The following is a 24,721-nucleotide window of genomic DNA, read 5'->3' as shown; positions in this document are numbered from 1 at the left end:
CCGAGGTCACACTGCTGCTAGGATGCAACCCCACAACAAGCTAACTCCTAGATACATATTTACTGCTAGGTGAACAGTGGCAATAGGATTTACCTAACAAAGAACAAAAAAGAACAGTTTATGTAAGTTTGGTGTTGATAGGGTCTGACCACAATTATCTTTTGTCATTTCAGACATTCCTCTTCCTGTTCCATTTTCATAGCTCCCTTCCTTTCCCATATATCGTGGCCCCTTCCCAGCCTGTATTTCTTATATTGTTAATTGCTAATCCTGCTTTCCAGATAAAAAGAGCCAGATTCACTTCCAAAATGCATTAATTCCCAATACTTGTACTGTACTATACGTTTACATAAAAGCAATTATGATTGAATTTGTGTTACACTTTCAGTATTTGCAGCCTGTTACACTTTGTTAATTGTTATTAAATCTTGAATACTGTACCATCTTTTTGCCTGGCCCCCAATCCAGTTTGCAACTGAATAAATTAATAATGTATAAAATCCTGTCATTGAAGAGTAATGAAAGATACACGAGACTACCAGTGACAGGTTAACACCATATTACATACTGAAAATTACATATACATATAACCATTATACTTTGGTGCTTTACTAGTTATCTACAATGTTACCATAAAAATCTCCAGTCAGTACATGTAGGAACAAGTGGGTTAAAAAAGGGATTGGCAGCATCTTACTGGTCACCAAGAAATAAACCTAGAAAAAAATCTATGAAAAGGGATGGCAACACTCGATACACGGTATTGTAATACTTTTAACTAAATATTCACACCCGATTCATTTGAAATAAAGAAATAAAAGCAATAGGAGCACTAAGGTTACCTGCAGCCACAACATACACGTCACTGGAAAAGGGTACATTAATATTTAGAGGAGCACACATGGCAGGATAAATATATCCTGCCTCTCCTAAGTCTACACTACCACTAACTTTTAAACAAGCAGAGGAGCAGCTGTGTCAAACTACTGTATCTCCTATTGTTGTCAAATCTAAACAGCTATTTAGGACAGCTTTTCTCTTAACATATCAGTTAAATTATCTCAATTTATTATCTGAATACAAGACTTCCCAGCCATTCTCTTTTTAAATGTCAAGTGGTAGAAGTGGCAACATTGCTCTCTCCATGGATTTCTTGAGCTGGATGTCCACTGACATGGTTGATTGAATCAAGAAGGTCAATTCTCTCAGATAACTAATTATTTCCTAACTCTTTTCTACTTTACCTAGATATTTATTTATTTATATCCTAATTGCATTCAACCACTTGGGCTGGACAATTGAATGACGGTCTCGCTTAATGCAGGTTGGTGTTCAATATCTGAATGTCCAAATGGTTGGGCAGCATTCCTTCTCTCTGTCCCATCCCAAGTCCTTATCCTGATGCCTTCCAAGTGCTGTACTGTATAGTCATTGTGACTTGGCACTTTCTCCTGATAGTTCTGTTTCGTATATCCTAATCGCAACCGACTCCTTGACGACAATTACAGTACAATACTAGGCAACTTGGCTAACCCCTGTACTGTAGATTGCAGTTCATCTTCTGTATTTCAGGCAAATTTCATAGGCAAATTCAATAACAGTATTGTATTTGCCACATAATTTGCATACAGCTCACTTTTTCTTGGTTATTTCTAGTCTACATTTGCATACAGCATGTCACCTTAGCAACATCTTTAATTATTTACTTACACTCCAACATGCAATTTATGTATGCAAATTACACAGCTGATTTCAAGTTCAAGTTTGCCTAGCCTAGTCATTACACAACTGTATTAGACATTTTGGAAGAAACAAATTAGAAGTACTTCAGGTAGGTTTTATTTGAATCCTACTCATTTCACTTTATCTGTGTGATCATGGTTTTTAATTGCCAAGGTGTATCTTTCAACGATACTACATGGAAGCTTGTTCCACTCGTCTGCAACTTGCATCTGGTCTCAAGTTTCTCTATACTGTAATGTATTTTATATACTGTACCTTAATTTGGCATATTTGAATTATATCAGGAGATCCTAAATGGCTATGATCTCTGGCATAGATGCTTGCTGAGTGGAGGAAGAAGGGAAGGAGGTAAAGGATTTTTGGCTGGATCGCCTTCTCTCCTTTGTCTCGTGGGGATTTTATCTATGCATTGACCAAGATTGTATTAGACTCCCTCCACGTTTAAGTGGGTGGCAATGCTCTGACTTTCCCCTCTTCAAGGGAAGGTAGAGGCTCCTAAAGAGTTTTAAAATAATATTATAACTTTTATATAATACTGTCCTGTGAATTGATTTCATTCCTTGGTAGGACTGTGCCATGTTCCTACCTTCTCTTACTTTGCAGGTAATCCCTTATTTTATGTTAGAAATAGCAGTTGTACAGTTGTTCCGTTAGTGTCTCGACTAAAGTTATTATTCCTATCTTCATTAAGGCTTTGGCTTGGGAATATGGAGAGATAACAGCACACCTCAGACTCCAATAATGGTTAGAGGCTATGGTGTGCCTGTTGCCCTAACAAATAATGCTTATGTTTCTGTTTCCTCTTCTAACATGATGCGTTGGGGCTCTTTGGGGTGGTAGGAGGGGAGGAAGACATTGACAGGTCCTCCATAAGGCTTGTACCAGGGATTTCTGGGGCTTCATGTTGGTCATGCCCACATCGTGTCTTAACCTTCCACTGTGTCTGGTTCGCCAAATGGTTTTACGTGATTTGTTATTCATGTCCCTGGATCTTCAGGATGCCTATTAGCATGGCCCCCAACCATTCGTGATTCCGGGAGTGGCTAAGGTTCTGAGCTGGTCACACATACCACTTTTGGTGCTAGAAGAATCTGTCTTCTAGCAATTGGAATCTTCCTTAAAAAGCTCTTTACAAATGGTTTAATCCAAGTACATGTACTACAGTCAGGCCACAGGCCAGCCAAAGGTTTGGGGACCATCTTACTCCCTCCCACCCCCCTCAAAAAAAAGTTTTATCATAGCATAATTTTGGACTTGATAGCATTTCTATTTCTTATTTGTCCTTGTAAGTATATGTCGGGACATGTCTGTCTGGACAGAAGTAGAAAGAAAGAGGCAAGTTGAGGGGAAACAGTGGTATAAGTGCAAGAATTTTTGTTTGAACAAAGATGCCATTTGTTATGATGTGGTAGGTCACCCTTACCAATTATTAGGGCATGGAAACTATCATGGGTTCATGAATGTCAGAAAGAGAATTAGACAAGACTTCAATCTCTGCATAACTTCCGTGGTAGATCGAGGCCACCCAGTCTATATTCTCTAAATGTCATCAGTATAAAATTGAGGGGTGTATAGAAAACGTTTATCACTGGTTCTATTCTCTTTCAATCCATTGCCTGTGTAATTCTCTTCTTATCTGATATCGAGTGTTAAAAAAAAAAGGTTATATTCTTTCGTCCTTCATGGGAATGCCCCAGGATGCTTCCAGTTCCTGTTTCAGTTGCTAATGACTATTGTGCTGACATAAACATCGGAACAGCTGTGAATGTTACCGAATTAGATTTTTTCTGACATTGTGATGATGATCTTATTGCCAACGGTAATGAATCAACATGATTTCTTTCATTTTAGAACATTTTCTTAGGGGTGCAGTGTATTTTGGGGGTGTGAATGTTGACAATAATTTAATGAATAGCCAATCAGCATAAGGTTAAGTGTTGCTGAACGGTCGGCAACATGGTTAGCAAGTCAGTGATGTAGTACCGCAATCATTAGCTTACTAAGCCAGTGTGGCAAAGCCTTTAACCTAAGGTTTGGAAGATTTCATTCAGGCCTTGTGCATCTAAGTAGCCCCTAAGGTAATCACCCCGAATTATAGTATGTCTGTTTAAATTATGGAACAGTATATTGTGTTTTAATACTTTGGAATTGAGTAATCCATCGCTGAACATTATGCTCATCCTCAAATTTAGTTTTCATTGGGTTGATCAGAACTTATAATTTGTTAACTAAAAGAACACACGCATACACACCGCCTAGCGGCGGAGTAAACAGTGCTTAGGGGTCGTAGTCCTAAAGGCCCAGGTTCGACTCCTGGCCAAGGTAGAAACAAATGAGTAGTTTCTGTCACCTGAACAGTCCTTCCTCAGTCCTCTGTCTGTCACCTGAAGTCATCTGTTCACCTAGTAGTAATTAAGTAATTATCAAAAGAAGGCGCCAAGCCGAGGAGACTAGCGTAGCAGTATCTAGGTCCCGGGAGTTAGGCAACTATTGTGGGTTGCTTCCTGAGGAAGGTCAGTGGTTGGCCTAGGGACCAATAGATAACCCCCAAGTACAGGCTTTCTATCCCCCAAAATGGAAAACCATACACACACACACTCACCAAGGTAGTGACAACTCTGCAGACAAGCACGACAGGGCAGATCTCGCAAGACTGAACTATGTAAACACACGCCGAGACCACTTTTTTAAGACATGCAATGTGTTGTTGTACGAGGCCACGTGTTTACAGTTGTCAAGCCATTGAGGAGCACAGTAGTTCTCACAGGTTAATAAACATGGTCATAAAAGGGGTCTAATGTAAAGTATAAGGAAAAACTCGTCCAAATGAGCGAGCCCACAACAGCACACATACCTCTTGTCCTTATCGAGGCCAGCAGGCACAGTGGCTATCGTGGAGGAATGGGTAAATATGTAGAGTTGTATGGCGTGATGATAGCAGATTATGTAAATAATGGCATTATGGTTTTGGAGCCATGTAGTTTTGTACTATACTGTAATATAACTACTATACACTAGCAAATGAAATAAGCTGTTGGGATTTAGTAAACATTTTATGCAATAAGGTGTTGTCTTGGCGAGTAGGTTAAAACAACGAAAAATGTAAACTGCAGTTAGTCATCCCCCAATTCGCGGTGCCCTGAAGTCTGTTTATTAGCGGCTAAAATATGAGGTCAGTGGGATAAGGGCCTCTTGAATACAGGGTCGGCAATACAAGCCTTATATGCGTCGCCAACGCAAGATTTTATCTCGGTGTTAAATCAGCTTAAGGAAACTTGTTAAACTATATTAAATTGCAAGGTTATTAAGAACATTTACTTTACACGTGGGAGTATAGTAATACAATAGTACCTTTGCTCTTATTTCTCAGCAAATTTAATTTTATATGTTGGTTTCTAATTAAGATCGAACATTAAAAGAGGAACATACACGAGTTTGTTCATTAAAATTTTTCATAAATTCTCTCTAAAAAAAAATGCAGTACAAATTCAGTACTAGTATAGTCTTCCTCTAGAACGCTTCGAATGTTTTATGTAGCATGCATATGCATTTTTCGTTATCTGATTAAAAGTGGCAGAATTTACAATATGCACGTTAATGGGTTTTACATTTTCTTTCACCCTCTGACATAGTAACATAGTTGTAATGGAAGTAGGCAACGGATATAGTTGTAATGGAAGTAGGCAACGGAGGCAAGTTGTGGTTGGCATACGGGTCACGGGATAGGATGCGAGGATTGGGGTCGAGCCATCACTCTGGGGGCCGGGTTGTTGAGGATCTGGGGCGCTGCTCGAGATCCTCGTGGGGGGAATAAACATGTTAGTCTTTGCAGTTAATTGTAACACAAGAATAGGGTCAGTATTTTTTCCCCAATGCCCTTCAGGTGTTTGATTTATTTCGGGGTGGGTGGAGGGAGAGCCTATTACTCGGGTCGGTTAGAAACTTAACCGTATTTTTATTACTCCACCTGTATGATGTCTTGGAGTTTTCCTCAATAATGCGCGTGGCAATGAGCTTCATGATCCAGGATAGGTTTTGTTGACTCATATCTGAATTTGTTGTCTCTTAAGAGTAAGACGTCAGTGGAGTTAAAACGGTGCTCGAGAGGAACCTGCTACGATTACCACTTGTAGGGCTCAAGTTCAAGTTAGTTTATCGAGATAATAATAAACATCCCAAAAGGATAGAGTATATTAGCTTAGGCTATTTCTGCCCTGGTTGTGGGGCTCCTCTGCTTTATTTTTACCTTGTTGCCAAGGGAGGTTAGCTAGCCTTGTCAGCCATCTCTGGCTTGCAATTAAGGTGGATCTGTAACTGACGATTATTTCAACATTGTTGCACCGAGCCCGTAAATTTTCTGGGGTTTCTTACACATCAGTTATATTGATCATTTGTCATGGGTGTTACCTAAAGTAACGTCTAGAAAATTGTTGATTAAGTTTAATCGATGTTTGAACCATATTGGTAATTATTTATACAGTACGTATTCATCCGACTCGTCATTTTTGAGGGGGGGGGGGGTAAACTAATGTTTTTAAGGTCTCAGTGATGCACGAATGACTGAACATATTTTGGAGAAATTAAACTTAAACATGGGTTACCATAAACACTGTTTTTTGCTCGTCTTAATGGTGACAAATACAGCCCACGCACACGGTAACAACAGCTAGACGAGCTAACTAGAAAAAAAAATAATGTTTTTTACAGTCACCACAGTCTAAGTGATGTAGTGTTAAGACTCTCCTGGCGTTTCGCGAGCGCTTTGTCCAGGGTTCGTATCCTGGCCGGGGAGGATTTACTGGGCGTCAATCCATAACTGTAGCCTCTGTTTACCCAACAGTAAAATGGGTACCTGGTTGTGAAACAATTTGGCGGGTTTCGTATTCCAGGGAACATAGGATGAAGAACTTGCCCGAAACGCTATGCGTGCTAGTGACTGTACAAGAATGTAAGAACTTATATATATAAATAAAAATTAAAAAATTGCTTAGCAATCAATAGATAATACCAGGACAAATATGTACATTTGGAGATTATTAGCAACTAGTTCCAGCGATGGGGGGAGAAGTCCCTAGCCTTGGAAGTGTAGGGAACTTCTATTTTCCTTGACATTTAAAACTGGTTACTCACTGCAGGTACAGAGTAACCTGCCGCTACCAATAGCGGCTATTGGTAGCGGGTGTTGGAGAATATAGCGGTCATCTTAACGAATTTATGTGGTTCTGGGGAAAATGTTGTGATGTTAGTATATTCTCATAGGAGGGAATCATTCGGTAATTGCTACACACGATGTTCTACTTCAGTGACGGCTACGCACGATGGTGTTCTAATTCAGTGACGGCTACGCAGGATGGTGTTCTAATTCAGTGACGGCTACGCAGGATGGTGTTCTAATTCAGTGACGGCTACGCACGACGGTGTTCTAATTCAGTGACGGCTACGCACGATGGTGTTCTAATTCAGTGACGGCTACGCACGATGGTGTTCTAATTCAGTGACGGCTACGCACGATGGTGTTCTAATTTAGTGACACTGCGGATTCGGATCGAGGGAGGGAGGGAGTGAACGAGAACAATTAATAAGCGTTGGCTGAGGGCAGATCTAGCTAGCGGAGATACATATATGGACACCTGAGAGAAGTGGACACACCAGTACTGGCAATGAGGAAGTGGACACACCAGTACTGGCAGTGAGGAAGTGGACACACCAGTACTGGCAGTGAGGAAGTGGACACACCAGTACTGGCAATGAGGAAGTGGACACACCAGTACTGGCAATGAGGAAGTGGACACACCAGTACTGGCAATGAGGAAGTGGACACACCAGTACTGGCAATGAGGAAGTGGACACACCAGTACTGGCAATGAGGAAGTGGACACACCAGTACTGGCAATGAGGAAGTGGACACACCAGTACTGGCAATGAGGAAGTGGACACACCAGTACTGGCAATGAGGAAGTGGACACACCAGTACTGGCAATGAGGAAGTGGACACACCAGTACTGGCAATGAGGAAGTGGACACACCAGTACTGGCAATGAGGAAGTGGACACACCAGTACTGGCAATGAGGAAGTGGACACACCAGTACTGGCAATGAGGAAGTGGACACACCAGTACTGGCAATGAGGAAGTGGACACACCAGTACTGGCAATGAGGAAGTGGACACACCAGTACTGGCAATGAGGAAGTGGACACACCAGTACTGGCAATGAGGAAGTGGACACACCAGTACTGGCAATGAGGAAGTGGACACACCAGTACTGGCAATGAGGAAGTGGACACACCAGTACTGGCAATGAGGAAGTGGACACACCAGTACTGGCAATGAGGAAGTGGACACACCAGTACTGGCAATGAGGAAGTGGACACACCAGTACTGGCAATGAGGAAGTGGACACACCAGTACTGGCAATGAGGAAGTGGACACACCAGTACTGGCAATGAGGAAGTGGACACACCAGTACTGGCAATGAGGAAGTGGACACACCAGTACTGGCAATGAGGAAGTGGACACACCAGTACTGGCAATGAGGAAGTGGACACACCAGTACTGGCAATGAGGAAGTGGACACACCAGTACTGGCAATGAGGAAGTGGACACACCAGTACTGGCAATGAGGAAGTGGACACACCAGTACTGGCAATGAGGAAGTGGACACACCAGTACTGGCAATGAGGAAGTGGACACACCAGTATTGGCAATGAGGAAGTGGACACACCAGTACTGGCAATGAGGAAGTGGACACACCAGTACTGGCAATGAGGAAGTGGACACACCAGTACTGGCAGTGAGGAAGTGGACACACCAGTACTGGCAATGAGGAAGTGGACATACAGAGAGGATTCAGGCATGGAATTGTAATTGTATGTTTAATATTACCAGCGTCATTGGTCACCTTTTGACACCGCCTTCATTGCAATGCCAGCCTGGTTTTCTTGTCTGGCAAGAGTACCGCGTGCCCCACATTAATGATACCTCGGGCACCGACGCATACCTGAAAATAGTACAGGAACAAAACCTCACGTCGTTGGAAGATAGAAGAGTTAGAGGAGACATGATCACAACATACAACACACTTAGGAATTGATAGAGTAGATAAAGACAGTTTATTTAACACGGGGTATACGCACAAGGGGACACAGGTGGAAACTGAGTACGCAAATGGGCCATAGAGGCATTAGATTATTATTATTATTATCTTTATTAACAAAATTAATTACAATTTTGCCTAATCTGAGGATTTTGATAAAGCCTTATTAAAGTGAGGATAATGCTGGTATTCACTGTCACGCAGGACAGAGGGTCATACATAAGACAATATGTCTAAACTGTAGGCGGAAGTACATAGGCATTAGAAAGGACTTTTGTAACAACCTGAGCTCAACCACCGCAAGCCTAATTGAGTGAGTCCAGGACCCAACAACCTCACCAAGACTTATGTACACGACCTCTCGTATAATTTACACCACGTTCAATACTGTGGCCAATATAAAGACGTTTGTAGAAGCGTTACTGCCTTAGTGTGTACCCGTTAACCAGTGTAGTGAAAAGGCAGTAACTGGACGGGTGACAACTGCAGAGTTTCAATTCACTTGTTTCCTGCCTACATTCGCGACTATAATTCCTGCCTTCAGACACGATACAGCACCAATGTTCAAGTCCCTTAACATGTTAAGCATACACTCTTGTGCTCTTTATATTTACAAATCCCTGTACAGTACTATAATATTAATTCCGACTTTAAACCCCTTCCCAGTGACGTAAGAGAACCCATCAACACGTACCACAAAACCCCAATACCCATATGATTGACTTTCCTCAAGTCTGATTACTTATTAAAAAAAAAATGCGCAACATAACAGCTATACAAAAGTTACTTATTTATCCCACTGTAGGCCTACAATTTCTTGCCTAAAAAAATCCTCTGATATCATGTAATAACCATATTAAAATATTTCTGCCTTGTACCTACATAACTATGGATCCATACCCTAAAAATAAGCAAATAACTGTTTATGTTGAAAAGTAATTCTAAATGTTAACCGCTGTTAATTTGAGAGTACAGATGTACGAATATGCATTAATCAAACTGCTAACTGCATCACACACGTGTATGTCATTTAGCGTTGCCACCACTTTTCCTACTACTGTACTATACTAATTTACCTTATCAAAATGTAAATATAATTTTACTACCTCTGAAATATTAACAATATCCGCTAGTTGTAAGCATTTGCCCAAGATTTATTGTACTTGCATAAACTCTTTAATGACGGGAAATACATTGACACAGATGACGCTATCTGTCAACGCTATTCTGGCTTAGCTTGCCAGAAACGCTGAAGCCTATCAAGCTTCGTAAACAAACAAACAAAAAGTGTTTCAACACTGTCAATATAAATAAATATAATCATCTTGTGTGTGTTTTATGCAAACACATCCATTGACTGATGATTCACTCATTAATGTAAGTGATTTGTTCATTTCATGCGGATTTGTTCATTTGATACATCACGCTATTGTGATTTCTGTGTTAATGTAAGTAGTCATTTGGGGATGCTGGTTTTGGGAGGTCTGAGACGAGTGTCGGAGGGTTGTCTCCTGATCACAACCCCCACTTGGTCATTACTGGTGCTGGTGTGTCCACGTGGGTCTGGTGTCCCCAGTCATGCTGTGTTGATGGGTTCTCTTATGTCAGTCCGGGAAGAGTTTAAAGTCTAAATCAATATTATAGTACTGTACAGGGGTTTGTAAATATCAATAGCACAAGACTGAATGCTTTACATGATAAGGGACTTGAACATTGGTGCTGCATGATGTCTGAAGGCAGAAATTGTGGTTGCGAAAGTAGGCAGGAAACAAAGTGGCTTGAAGCTCTGCGGCTATCACCCGTCCAGTTACTGTCCTTTGACTACACTGGTTAATTTAAGCAAGTCGGGGCCGGCACAGTCTTGCGACCGGACCTGCATTCGACTCTCGTGTGTCGCTCGCACAGCATCCGAAAACTTCTTTTCCCCCCGTGGGCCAGTGTCTTCCGGCACCCACACCATAGAGAGAGCAGGAAAAGACTGCCCCTCTCGTTGACAGGACCGGCGCCTGCTCTTCTGGCGGCGTCCTAACGTGTACCCACTAAGGCAGTAACGCTTCCACAAACGTCTTTCTATTGACCACTGTATTTAAAGTGGATGTAAATTATAAGAGGTCGTGTACATGTCTTGGTAAAGCGGTATGTTAGATCCTGTGAATTTTCAGGTATAGGTCGGTGCCCGAGGTATCATTAATGTGGGGCACACAGTACTTTTGCCAGACGAGAACAGCAGGTTGGCATGGCAATGAAGGCGGTGTCAAAAGGTGGCCAATGGCGCTGGTAATATTAAACACACAATTAATATTCCATGCATGAATCCTCTCTGTATTTGATAAAAAAAAAAAATGCAATTTACTGTCGGGTTTTCATCCACTAAGGAACGTTTCATATTAAAAACCTCTCATCACCAAAACCAGAAACTATATAAAACAAATATAATAACAAAATATAAAGCAAGAATATAAAACAAACTGGGTATATTAAATGTATCGGGGGTACAGTCTAGTTCGTTCTTGACTTGCAGTGGAATTCTGGGTTCGAATCCCAGACCGGACAGAAATTGTTGAGTGAATTTCCTCAATAGTGAATCATATCACCTAATGCGTCTGTTCACCTAGCAGTAAATATGTACTTAGGAGTTAGTCAGCATGTTGTGGGGTTGCATCCTGGGGAGGGTCGGTACTCGCCAAACTCATCACGAAAGTACGACGTTGCTACAACGTTCGAGGCAGTTGTAACCCTGCAAACACACAAGCGATCCCTATTGTTACCTTATTACAACATGCTATGACGTTTTGTGACATGTTTGAAAGTTCTTACAAACTTGGTACATAGTTGCTACAAGGTGTTACAACTTGTTCAAACGTTGCTTTAACCGTAGTGTCATGTGTTTGGCGGGAACACCTTACAAGTTGTAACAATTATCTAACAAAGTGTAGCAACTTTCTAACACGTCATAAAAACTATATAACAAGATGTAACAAGGTAATATTACTGTAGTTACCATTACGTTCTGTGTTTGTAGGGTAGTTCGACTTTGGGGGACCTCGATATTAGACTAACATGTATATATACACACTGGCAAACTGTCCCTAGACAAAATGAATGATCATTATGTCTACTGTGGGGGAGCTGAGTGTACATGTCTACTGTGGGGGAGCTGAGTGTACATGTCTACTGTGGGGGAGCTGAGTGTACATGTCTACTGTGGGGGAGCTGAGTGTACATGTCTACTGTGGGGGAGCTGAGTGTACATGTCTACTGTGGGGGGAGCTGAGTGTGCATGTTTACTGTGGCGGGAGCTGAGTGTGCATGTTTACTGTGGGGGGAGCTGAGTGTGCATGTCTACTGTGGGGGGAGCTGAGTATACATGTCTACTGTGGGGGGAGCTGAGTATACATGTCTACTGTGGGGAGCTGAGTGTGCATGTCTACTGTGGGGGGAGCTGAGTATACATGTCTACTGTGGGGGAGCTGAGTGTGCATGTCTACTGTGGGGGAGCTGAGTGTGCATGTCTACTGTGTGGGGGAGCTGAGTGTACATGTCTACTGTGTGGGGGAGCTGAGTGTACATGTCTACTGTGGGGGAGCTGAGTGTACATGTCTACTGTGTGGGGGAGCTGAGTGTACATGTCTACTGTGTGGGGGAGCTGAGTGTACATGTCTACTGTGTGGGGGAGCTGAGTGTACATGTCTACTGTGTGGGGGAGCTGAGTGTACATGTCTACTGTGTGGGGGAGCTGAGTGTACATGTCTACTGTGTGGGGGAGCTGAGTGTACATGTCTACTGTGTGGGGGAGCTGAGTGTACATGTCTACTGTGTGGGGGAGCTGAGTGTACATGTCTACTGTGTGGGGGAGCTGAGTGTACATGTCTACTGTGTGGGGGAGCTGAGTGTACATGTCTACTGTGTGGGGGAGCTGAGTGTACATGTCTACTGTGTGGGGGAGCTGAGTGTACATGTCTACTGTGTGGGGGAGCTGAGTGTACATGTCTACTGTGTGGGGGAGCTGAGTGTACATGTCTACTGTGTGGGGGAGCTGAGTGTACATGTCTACTGTGTGGGGGAGCTGAGTGTACATGTCTACTGTGTGGGGGAGCTGAGTGTACATGTCTACTGTGTGGGGGAGCTGAGTGTACATGTCTACTGTGTGGGGGAGCTGAGTGTACATGTCTACTGTGTGGGGGAGCTGAGTGTACATGTCTACTGTGTGGGGGGGCTGAGTGTACATGTCTACTGTGTGGGGGAGCTGAGTGTACATGTCTACTGTGTGGGGGAGCTGAGTGTACATGTCTACTGTGTGGGGGAGCTGAGTGTACATGTCTGTGTGGGGGAGCTGAGTGTACATGTCTACTGTGTGGGGGAGCTGAGTGTACATGTCTACTGTGTGGGGGAGCTGAGTGTACATGTCTACTGTGTGGGGGAGCTGAGTGTACATTTCTACTGTGTGGGGGAGCTGAGTGTACATGTCTATTGTGTGGGGGAGCTGAGTGTACATGTCTACTGTGTGGGGGAGCTGAGTGTACATGTCTACTGTGTGGGGGAGCTGAGTGTACATGTCTACTGTGTGGGGGAGCTGAGTGTACATGTCTACTGTGTGGGGGAGCTGAGTGTACATGTCTACTGTGTGGGGGAGCTGAGTGTACATGTCTACTGTGTGGGGGAGCTGAGTGTACATGTCTACTGTGTGGGGGAGCTGAGTGTACATGTCTACTGTGTGGGGGAGCTGAGTGTACATGTCTGCTGTGTGGGGGAGCTGAGTGTACATGTCTGCTGTGTGGGGGAGCTGAGTGTACATGTCTGCTGTGTGGGGGAGCTGAGTGTACATGTCTGCTGTGTGGGGGAGCTGAGTGTACATGTCTACTGTGTGGGGGAGCTGAGTGTACATGTCTACTGTGTGGGGGAGCTGAGTGTACATGTCTACTGTGTGGGGGAGCTGAGTGTACATGTCTACTGTGTGGGGGAGCTGAGTGTACATGTCTGCTGTGTGGGGGAGCTGAGTGTACATGTCTACTGTGTGGGGGAGCTGAGTGTACATGTCTACTGTGTGGGGGAGCTGAGTGTACATGTCTACTGTGTGGGGGAGCTGAGTGTACATGTCTACTGTGTGGGGGAGCTGAGTGTACATGTCTACTGTGTGGGGGAGCTGAGTGTACATGTCTACTGTGTGGGGGAGCTGAGTGTACATGTCTACTGTGTGGGGGAGCTGAGTGTACATGTCTACTGTGTGGGGGAGCTGAGTGTACATGTCTACTGTGTGGGGGAGCTGAGTGTACATGTCTACTGTGTGGGGGAGCTGGGTGTGCATGTCTGCTGTGGGGGAGCTGAGTTTGCATGTCTACTGTGAGGAGGTGGGTACACAGGCCTACTGTGGGTTGATGTGGGATATATGCCTACTTGTTTTGATGTGTGGGTTTCATGGCTCCCGTGGGAAGTTGTGGAATACCTGTCTGCTGGTTAGGAGAGGGTATACTTGCCTGCAGGGGAAAGATGGTTATTCATGCCTAGTGTAGGGAGATGAGTATTCATACCTGCTTTGGGTAGATGCATGTATCCATGCATCCTGTGCGGAGATGTGTATCCATGCCTACTGTGTGGGAGATGGGCATTCATATCTGCCATGGGGTCGTGGGCATACATGCCTGCTTTGGGGATGTGGGTGGTCATTTCTACTGTAGGGAGATGGGTATCCATGCCTGCTGTCAGGAGATGGATATACTGTACATGTCTGCTGTAGAAAGATGGGTATACATGCCTACTATGGACAGATAGGTAGTCATGCATGCAATGGGAGATGGGTATGTACATGCCTGCAATGGGGAATGTTTATAATGAATACTAATTGAACTAAAGGTCACAGATTTTAATTTAGTCACAAGTGAGTTGGTTACATAAGAAAATACTACTATAGCATAAGGGGGAAACAGAATGAATTACATTTGGCAGTACTGTAGTAAAAGCCAATTACATCCACAATTTTAAAAGCAGATGTAATGGGAGACATATGGATTTGGACCAGCCATGTAAGAAATATTGACGGAACAACAATTAAGCATTCACTAGAACATGACAAGCTCCTTCAGGAGTTACCCGAGTCATGGGGGTTCTGATAACACTGTCGGTGTGTGTGTACAGCAAGCGCACACAGCTTTACTGACAAGGCCAGGGATCCCTGGAGGACGAGATGACAATTAGTCATATATACTAGGCTAGAAACAGTTTTTCCCAGTAACCAGAGAGCTTAAGTTACTATAACATGGCAGTGACAGTCTATATGGCTCATACCAAGTTTATAAGCTGTAAAATACCTGCACATAATAAAGTACAGACAAAAAATACTAACAAAATGCTTTGGAGTAATAAAGCTGGTACTGAATAATTTATGCTGTATTAGTTTTGAAGTTTGGTGTCATTGGCATTTAGCATGTACAATAGGCTAGTTTTTGTTTAGTGCCGCCTGCTTCAGCCAGGCATGATCAAATACCTCCATTGGTAAGGTTGAGTAAAGTTGAGTGTCGAGTTCTTTTGTGCCCTTGGTATTTTAATTTCATATTTTTTTGGTTTTGTTTATACTTCTCTTAATGCAGCTAGTGTACTCACCATGTTTCCATCACCATCACTTATTCTAGCTAGTGTGCCCCGCATTGTAAATATGGTATTTCAGTTATGGAGTAATAAGTATTCCCATTAGGAATACCAAACTAAGACTGTAATCTTTTCCAAATTGTGTCGAGGCCACCTTGCTGAAATTTGCTACACATGGAAAAATAGGGGGATTAGTAAATGCTTTTCCTGTTGCTATTTATGTTACGAAAATTTAAACATTCACATGTACATATATAGTACATGTAGCACTTGAATAAGCCTCTTGTAAGCATATAATAAATTTCACAATCTTTCACAGACACTTGGAGTAAACTTATCCATTGCTAGATCAATAATAAGTCATCACAAAATCTTGTATAGCCATGATCTGGCCACTGATTGAAACTAGAGTTAGTCACATAATCAGATAATTCACTTCTGTGATTTACAGAGCTTGATAATACGTACCTTGTACCATACCCATGAGATAACCTGAACAAGGAGCCGATATGCGGTATCCATAACAAACTCTTCCAGATAGCTGACTCAGCAGCAGGCACCAACTAAGGAAACAAAACAACTGAAAAACATAAGAACGTTCACTTTTGCAAACAGAGTTGTAGATGGAGCAAGTTAAACGAGAAGGTTATCTTGAGATCATTTCGGGTGTCCCCGCGGCCCGGTCCTTGGCCAGGCTTTCTTTTTGTTACACATCCCCAGGAAGCAGCCTGTAGCAGCTGTCTAACTCCCAGGTACCTATTTACTGCTTGGGGGACAGGGGCATTAAGTGATAGGAAACGCACTCAACAATTTCTGTCCTGCCCGGGATTCGAACCCAGAATTCTCAATTGTGAGTCGAAATGAACCCAACTGTACTACTGGGATCCTAAACTTATGATGTTGATTATTCACATGTTTCACTCACAGATCTTTTTATGGTAGTAACTAATTAATACTGCATTTTTGGATGTGTCCTAATAAGACATTTTTATAATATTTAATGTACCTGTTATTAATGTACAGTACAGTATTTGCAATAATATTTAAAATAAACAAATTTAATCATAAATGGCTTTTCCTAGTAGATATACAGTATTGCATAACACTCGCCTTAAAATCCCTCATTCCTGCAGGTGTTGCTCATGCTAACATCTTTTATAATTTAATCTCAATCTTGTACACCTCATGCTAACAGCACAAAGATGTTGATATACACTTTCCTGCAAGTTTTTATTGGGCTATGGATGCTCCTTATTCAAGTTGGCCTTGCACTTTAGTTGTCAGTACTGTTATGATCTTCTAGTATTTCCTTGTACCCTTTTGTGCCATCTTGACATTTCTCATAACCTTTAGCCTTTTCTACAGGGTCTTAAGTGTACTCTAGCTTCACTCTTATGTTTGCATCACTGTGAACATTTCCCATCAAGTTGTTGTATCATTGTCAGTAGTAAATCTGACTACATAGTTTCAAAAAGAAACTTTTATATGGGTCATGGATCGTGTTGCATTATTGTGTTTGTACCGTACAGGAGCATACAAAGGCCTGGATGCGAATGCCTTTACCCTAGCAGTTTTGTGGTGTGTAAGAGGTCAAACATTGTAATATTGTACCTTTGTAATTCTTACTGTCTGAAATCAATTTTTCTCCTGATGGGTTAGAACTTGATGTACAATACATATTACCTCTTTTTATATCTTTTATAACTAATAGTGTAACTATTAAAAATGGAGAATCTCTTATGTGCCGTTCGGCCGAGCGGACAGCACGCGGGACTTGTGATCCTATGGTCCTGGGTTCGATCCCAGGCGCCGGCGAGAAACAATGGGCAGAGTTTCTTTCACCCTATGCTCCTGTTACCTAGCAGTAAATAGGTACCTGGGTGTTAGTCAGCTGTCACGGGCTGCTTCCTGGGGGTGGAGGCCTGGTCGAGGACCGGGCCGCGGGGACACTAAAAAGCCCCGAAATCATCTCAAGATAACTCAAGATAACTCAAGATAACTATGTGTAAGTTTAAATATGGTTTACTAAAATATTTTTGTGGAGTTGAGCATGAGCTTCTAAGCATCACATTTTGAACTGTTAGTTTGATGAAATAACTTCTCATTTTCTTATCATGTTTACATTTAAAATTGTGTTAAAGCTTGAACTACGGTACTCGTGTATCTCTCAAGCAATAGGGGCCGGTGTGCCTATTACTTGTGGAAGATTTAATGTACCCCGTAATATTTTACAGTCCTAAAGATCCTGTGTGGATGTCATTCAACACTATAGACCTCTGGCATGTGTTTGCCATATTAGTTGTCTTCCTGGGAATTAATTAATGAAGGAAATTGGCGCCATGTCAGGTTTATCACCATCCATTTACCGATGCCCATGCTAAGAACCATTGGCAACATGCAAAATTTAAAGGATATATACGGAATTGGAAGATACAAATACTTAACTTGAAAATTAAATCTGAGAATTTTATATTTTGAACTTTTCTTTATCTCACTATGCCCAAATTAAAATTATTATAAAAAAATTTCCGCCATTAGAGAGTAATGTTTTATGATGTAGAAAGGATAAATAATTTTTTGTATTGTTTGTATGTGCTACTGTATATGAAGAAATTGACCAAATTTAAGGTTCTCAATTTGAGAGTTAAGTAAGACTAATAGGTAAAGTGCAGGGGGGTAAAATAACTGGAGGTTATTGTATTCCCAAAGATAAGTAAGAAAATGCACACAGTGCACACACAGTGCACACACAGTGCACACACACACACACCCTCTTCACACTGGTGACCTATGCCTCTGACCTTTCCTGGCAGTCAAGGTTGTTCTCTTATTTTTTTTTCCCCTCAAGACTGTTGCAATACAATGGTGTAGTTTCCTTCAGTGCTCCTATCATGGGTGGCATCAACCTTGGCAGGTTGAAGGGTTTTCTTAAGTACTGTACTGAGTTTACCCATACTTCTCCTATTATGAAATATTCAACAACCACATATAGTTGATGGTGGTGATGATATGTTTAGTGGTTATTCCTTAACATGACACTAGTCATTTCTTAAGAATATATTTTCCTACTATACTATAGTACTGGTCTAATTACCATTTTGTAAAAGTACTTTATAAATGCTATAAATATGTGGTCATATTTAATTTGGAATATTAGTATTGCAAGAAGTTATAATACTGTATTTTTGGCAGGCTTCTAATAATTACTGAATGTATTACTAATGTTTGATAATTCAAGGTTTTTTTGTATCATTATAAGCTTAAGATTTAACATGTTTTATGTATTGTACTAGTATGTTACTGATAAGTGTATTATGACCATGAATTTAAAATAGTAAATGAATGATTGGGTATATACAGTAGTACAAGATTCGATATCTATTTAAGTGATCTGTGTCTTTCCAGGTTGTATCTGGCCAGCTGGTGTACCTCACACTGCGGGTAGGGGAGACCAAGTGCCCGATAGGAACCCCAGACCTCCACGTTTGTGCTTTTGATCCAACAGAGGACACACACATTTGTGAAATTGTTGTGTGGGAGAGGCCATGGCTCAATATCTCAAAGGTTATTGATGAAAAGTCCAGGTGGGTTTGTTTACATAAGAGTTGACAATTGTGTGCAGCTGATGTTTAAAGTCTATAAATTACGAAGACGCATAACTTTGAGTCTTCATATTAAAAGTTCTGGAGTGTTTCTGAACATATTTTGGGCAATAAGAAAATAGTTGAAGGAAATACTAATATTTCATTTTATTTTATTATTTCATGTATTCATTTATGTAAAAGAAATGCTACTGATGCTTGTACAGAATATATATACTGTACCGTACATAACTCGGTTTGATATATGCAAAAGTGATGTATATATATATATAGTATACTGAGCAATTTAGGTCATCCTAGGCATTCCTTTAAATTTGATTGAGTTCGTCCAATAATTATTCTCACTTGAAATTCTGAAAGAACTACTTGGCAATTACAGGTGTGCCGAAACAGAAGACGACAATGACTTTAATAGTTGGGGATCATTCAGTCATCTTACGTCTTCACACTCAGAAGTTCCCGTGCAGGTCTTGCCTGATGGCATTAACGAACAGCAGCTGGGCATTGAGGCATTTAATTACATAGATCGTGGTTCAGAGTCCAAGTTCAGAGGAGAGATGATTACTTTTGACTTGGGCAACATATTGGTGAGTGAGTTTGGTTTCAGTATGGCATCACCATGTCAATTGACATTTGCTCTGCATAATAAATTTGTTAATGGAATCATGCTGATAGATTAGGGTGAGTGTCTTTGAATAAACAGTATTTTTCTTGTATGGCTGAAATTTTTGTGCTTGTCATTATGTATCATAATATATCCGGTTCCTGTGCATGCATTGCAGTATATGTATGTATATTCTATTTCTTTAAGAATGAAAAATAAAATAGATAAAACGCTTTTTAGGGGTCACTACATTGATTTAACACTTCAATATTATACAGTAAATGTTTTCTTTCAGTTTGACCAAGTGACAAATACAACAAAAGTTCAAGTGAATGTGGAATATGGCTTCAAACTCTGCTTGAGGTCTGTTGACGAGAAGACCGATCCCAGGGTGTGCCCTCGGGATGGTCAGCGTGATCACTACATCTGTTCTGTTGTTGTTGTTCACAACCCCAACCAGATTTCTCGTCTTGAGGTGGTTCCAATCCTTGAGGATGATGATGACATTCATTGTGAGAAGAAGGTACAGTTTGTAACTTTGATTTCTGACTAGACTCTTATTCTAAAGTTTTAAAAGTGGAGGACCTCCATTAATTTATTAATTAAACTGAATAAGCTTAACACTTATCAAATTTGTTTTTGTATTGTTACTGCTACAGTATTATTATTTTTATAATAATCATTATTATTATTATTATAATTTTGAGGTGTTAATTTATATATACAGTATTTATTTTGCATAGATCGTCTCCAAGTATCCATACAGTGATATGCCGATTGCAGTGGCATATTTATGTAGTCTGTAAAACTTGTTTAATATTGTATTATCTTTTCCTCGCATTAGTTATCTGAGCTGTGTCTACAACTTTGAGCACAGTTGTGCTCAAAGTTTTCTTAAAATATATGTTGAACTGTACTGTATGTAAAATGATAATTCAGTAATTTTTCCAAGACTTATTAATTGCAATACTTTACTCATTGTTTGTAGAAGCAATTATGTATCAATCAGTCAGTTCATGAGTTTGGGCTGCATCGGTGTTCTACACATGTCACTCAGTAGGCCCTAGTGTCCGCTCCACTTAAAGGTTGACTGTATTGTACCAAAGAGCTTTTGTGCATTTTAGCGGAGTGTAGATGAGGAGTTGGTCGTTCCTGTGCAAGCACCGTGCCTGGGGTGTCCACAACCAGCCCCGCTTAATGATCCCACCATCCTAGAAATTGCAGACTTCGCTCTTAAGGAGTATGACAGGACTGCCGACGATGAGGATCTCCACCTTGTTCTGCGTCTCATCAAGGCCCAAACTCAGGTAAATATTATTTGACAGATTTTTTGCCTCTACTGTACTTTAAGAATGCTTGTGATGCCAATATAAATTGTATTTTATATATTTTAACAATCGTTAACTTTTATTAATTTTGTTGTGCTAATTACTTTAAATATAATTTTGACCTTCAAGAACTCGCATTAATTTCAGTAATTCATATAAATGTTATATATTTAGGCAGTGTGCAAATTTTCTAAATGTGTCACTTGGCAAATGCAAATACCTTTAGGCATATTTTGATAATTTTCATAGGTAAAATATGGCAAGTGCTCAATTGGTGACATGATGCATTTTTATAAACATTATACAAATTGAACTTAAGGTTATAAGTGAAAGCTAGAAATACTTTCCAGATACAGAACATTCAAGAATTTCTCTTTCTGGGAGAGCCCCATGGTAGCTCCCTGTAGCTCTCTCATTGAGATTGCACCATTATATGAGTCATGTCAGTTGCACGAGTTCTGTTTGGTCTATCACGGACCAGAGCCAGAACCTGGCTCTCCCTCTTCACATGAGACAGAGAGCAAATGACATTGTTATTTCAATGGGAAACATCCAGAGAGTCGGTGAAGAGTTCGAGAGAGGAGTATGACCCTTACCAACCCAAGGGCAAGAGCCAGTAAAAACATCACATTAGAAAAGGTATCCCAGACCAAATGGGCAGACATGAACCTAGGGGAGGAGAGACAATCAGGGATCATGTTCAGAGACCTAGAGAGCTCAGGAGAATCATGAGCAGGCCGGAGGGGAAAAAGCACCCCGAAAGAACTTGTGGGATGAAGCCGTAAAAGAATCGACATTAAAAGACAACAGTAGCAGCTCCACCAACACTGCATGATAAAAGGAGATAGAATTAAGTACGAGATACCGATCAAGAAACGACCACAAAAGAAAAGATAAAACCACATGAACCAAAACTGAAAGACATTGGAGACAGAAAAAAGTGAAACGAGTGCCAAGGTACAGTATTTCATATTGCCACCTGGAAGACAAACACAGGTGGGAAATCAATAACTCGGCAACACACAGGCCACCTGTGTCAAAGTCCAAATGTGAAGAGATGTGGAGAAGGTCAAACCAGCAAGGTACCTTGCTGGACCGGTCCTCTGAAAAAGGCAGAGCCACGAAAAATGCAGGGTTCGGACCCCAGGCTAGAGAAGAGCCGGAAACCAAGGCTGAGCCAGCCACAAAGGAACCAGAAGGATCACCCCTCCCTGAAAATGACTCCAGTTTGGAAATAACCTGGAGCAACAACTGAACCAGGAGAAAAATGTAAATGCACCCCCACCTTGACCAATACAGCCGAAAAGCATCCACCATGAGAGCCCGCAATCAGGAAATGTAGACATGTAGGAAGAAAGGCGTCGGTTCCATGCCAACGTGAAAAGATCCATCTTGGGGCAGCTGAACATCTTGCAGAGCCACTGGAAGGACACATCGTTGATGGTCCATTCCATGGAGATGGGATGGAATCAAGATAAACCATCCATGAGAATGTTGGAAACACACCACAAGTGGACTGCAGAGATAGCCAAACCCTGAGAACTTAGAACTCAAGCCACCTGCAGCATCCAGCACTACAGGGAATAAGACCAAAGAGACTCCCCATGGTTTGGGCAATTCACCACCGAGGAGCTCTCGTGGCGGTCTTTTCTAATATGTTTTGGGTGAATATTTGGGCTTGGGGTTTTTGGCAAGCTAACAGTCATGGCAGCCAGGTATTTAGTCAATGTCCCTGGCCCTCTTTGATCCTGTGTTGCCATGGGGCCATGTTTCCTGGCTGTTAGTCTTTACTTTGACTTGGTGCCTGCTGCCTTTTCTCCTCTCTGGGAAGTCCCTTCATTTTTCCTTTGTAGTTATTTGGCAACGGGGAGCCACTATGGGGCTTTCCCAGAAAAATAGCATCGATTGTAATGAAACATGTCTTCCTGGTAGAGGCCTGTGGGGCTCCCTGTCTCCCTCCCTTCCATGTTAATCAGTTTGTTGTGGTACTGTCAGATTCTAGTTAGTTTTTGTGTTTTGCTTATTTTGAATCATTTGGCAGTTTCTCAGTATCGAATCTTGTGAACCCAGCAGTTGTTTGTAAAGATTTGCTGACTTTCTGGGTGCTTTCCAAATGAAATGGCAGAATGTCATTTGTTTACTGTGCCTTATGTGAAGGGGAGGAGGTGCAGGTTCTGGCTCTAGTCCCCGATAGGCCAAACAGAAATAATGCAGCTGATGTATCTTGAGGTTATCTTGAGATAATTTCAGGGCTTAGCGTCCCCGTGGCCCGGTCCTCGACCAGGCCTCCTTTTTGTTACACACACCCAGGAAGCAGCCCGTAGCAGCTGTCTAACTCCCAGGTTCCTACTTACTGCTAGGTGAACAGGAGCATCAGGGTGAATGAAACCCTACCCATTTCTTTCCACCTCCGCTGGGGATCGAACCCGGAACCTTAGGACTACGAATCTCGAGCGCTATTCACTCGGCCATCGGGCGCCTACAAGATATGTAACTTGTAGAATGCAACAATCTCGTTGATTTAGCTACAGGAAGCCAACTGGGCTCAACCAGAAAAAGGAGTTTCATTACATTGAATGCTGGGTTATCCTTCATTCTCTTAAAACATTAAAGGCAGTCAGAGGCTTGATTCATATTGACTTGTATAAGAATGAAGTCCAAAAAATACACAAAACAAGATAATTACTGTACTTTGAATTGTACGGTCAGAGAATGAGAGGTTGTGCATGCTGGAAGACATTTTTGAGACATAAGAGAGCGGAGCGGGATAATGCAGTGCAGCAAAATTGCATGTTGCGTGATATAAACATTGTCTCCAAACTTGCATTGTGTTAACTATGAAAAATCAAGCTTTTACTGGTACCTGTACATATATTAATTTTTTCTTTTAATCAAATTATAGATATATGCAGAAATGTTCCGAAAAGTTTATTATCTTATGTTATTGTAGGTGGTTGCTGGCCTCAAGTACTACCTCACTGTTGAGCTGGCAGAGACAGACTGCAAAAAGACTTTAACGGGTGTTGATGTCAACCGAACTTTCTGTCGGCTGGATAGCAACGAGGAAACCAAAATCTGTGACTTGCACGTAGTTGACCAGCCTTGGATACCTGCCCGAGATCTTGTTGCAGCACAGTAGGTTCTTTGTACTGTTGCAGATTTTGCTTTGTGTTTTGTATTGTAATTGATATTTAATGGATGAGTGAATTCAGCTGTCACATGCCCTTGGGTTTTGTTACAGAGGAATCACATGTTGTCATCATAAGCCTTCACCACCCCGTTTCTCACCTTCAAGGGCTCGGATAGTGCTCATCTTGGTAAAATTAATGTCTCCGCATTGCATTGCAACAGTATTGGGGTCTTGAAACAATATATCCGGACCCAATAATAAGTTGAAATAACATTCAAATTTAACACACATTAATGTACTGTATTTTGATTTTATCATTTTTATTTTTGCATTATACTTGTACAAATGTAGTTTACTAGCTAGTCATCAATAGTAATTGCATGAGAAGAACATACAGTATCTGCAAATAAGAAGTATGGTTGCTTCAAGTATAAGAGCCAGCCAAGTGATGCCAACATGCTCATGTCTTCTATTGTACAAATCCACAAGGGCCGTGACGAGGATTCGAACCTGCGTCCGGGATTCTATTCTGCGTCTTCTATTGTATCTCCTTTTTAGTGTGTTTGAAAGCTTTTTCTCACTGTGCAAATCTTGGACAGTTATTTTATTATAAAATAGTCAATTAGAAATATTTAAAA

At 41.5% G+C, this 24,721-nt stretch overlaps 1 protein-coding gene across 7 annotated transcripts in view; it reads left to right on the top strand.

The window, feature by feature from the left end:
* The window catches only part of LOC123759343 (uncharacterized), a 72,804-nt gene that overhangs the window by 5,149 nt on the left and 42,934 nt on the right, over nucleotides 1–24,721 (top strand). For all 7 annotated transcript variants that reach the window (XM_045744333.2, XM_069328982.1, XM_045744259.2 and 4 more), the window contains exons 2-6: nucleotides 18,825–19,003; nucleotides 19,401–19,608; nucleotides 19,921–20,148; nucleotides 20,750–20,932; nucleotides 23,904–24,088. In XM_045744333.2, coding sequence (XP_045600289.2) covers nucleotides 18,825–19,003; nucleotides 19,401–19,608; nucleotides 19,921–20,148; nucleotides 20,750–20,932; nucleotides 23,904–24,088 — 983 coding nt within the window. The remainder of the gene's footprint in view (nucleotides 1–18,824; nucleotides 19,004–19,400; nucleotides 19,609–19,920; nucleotides 20,149–20,749; nucleotides 20,933–23,903; nucleotides 24,089–24,721) is intronic.

Source organism: Procambarus clarkii, chromosome 22, assembly GCF_040958095.1.
Source record: "Procambarus clarkii isolate CNS0578487 chromosome 22, FALCON_Pclarkii_2.0, whole genome shotgun sequence".
NCBI lineage: Eukaryota > Metazoa > Arthropoda > Malacostraca > Decapoda > Cambaridae > Procambarus > Procambarus clarkii.
The sequence above is the reverse complement of the archived record's forward strand: the minus strand, read 5'-3'. Positions and strand labels throughout refer to the sequence as shown.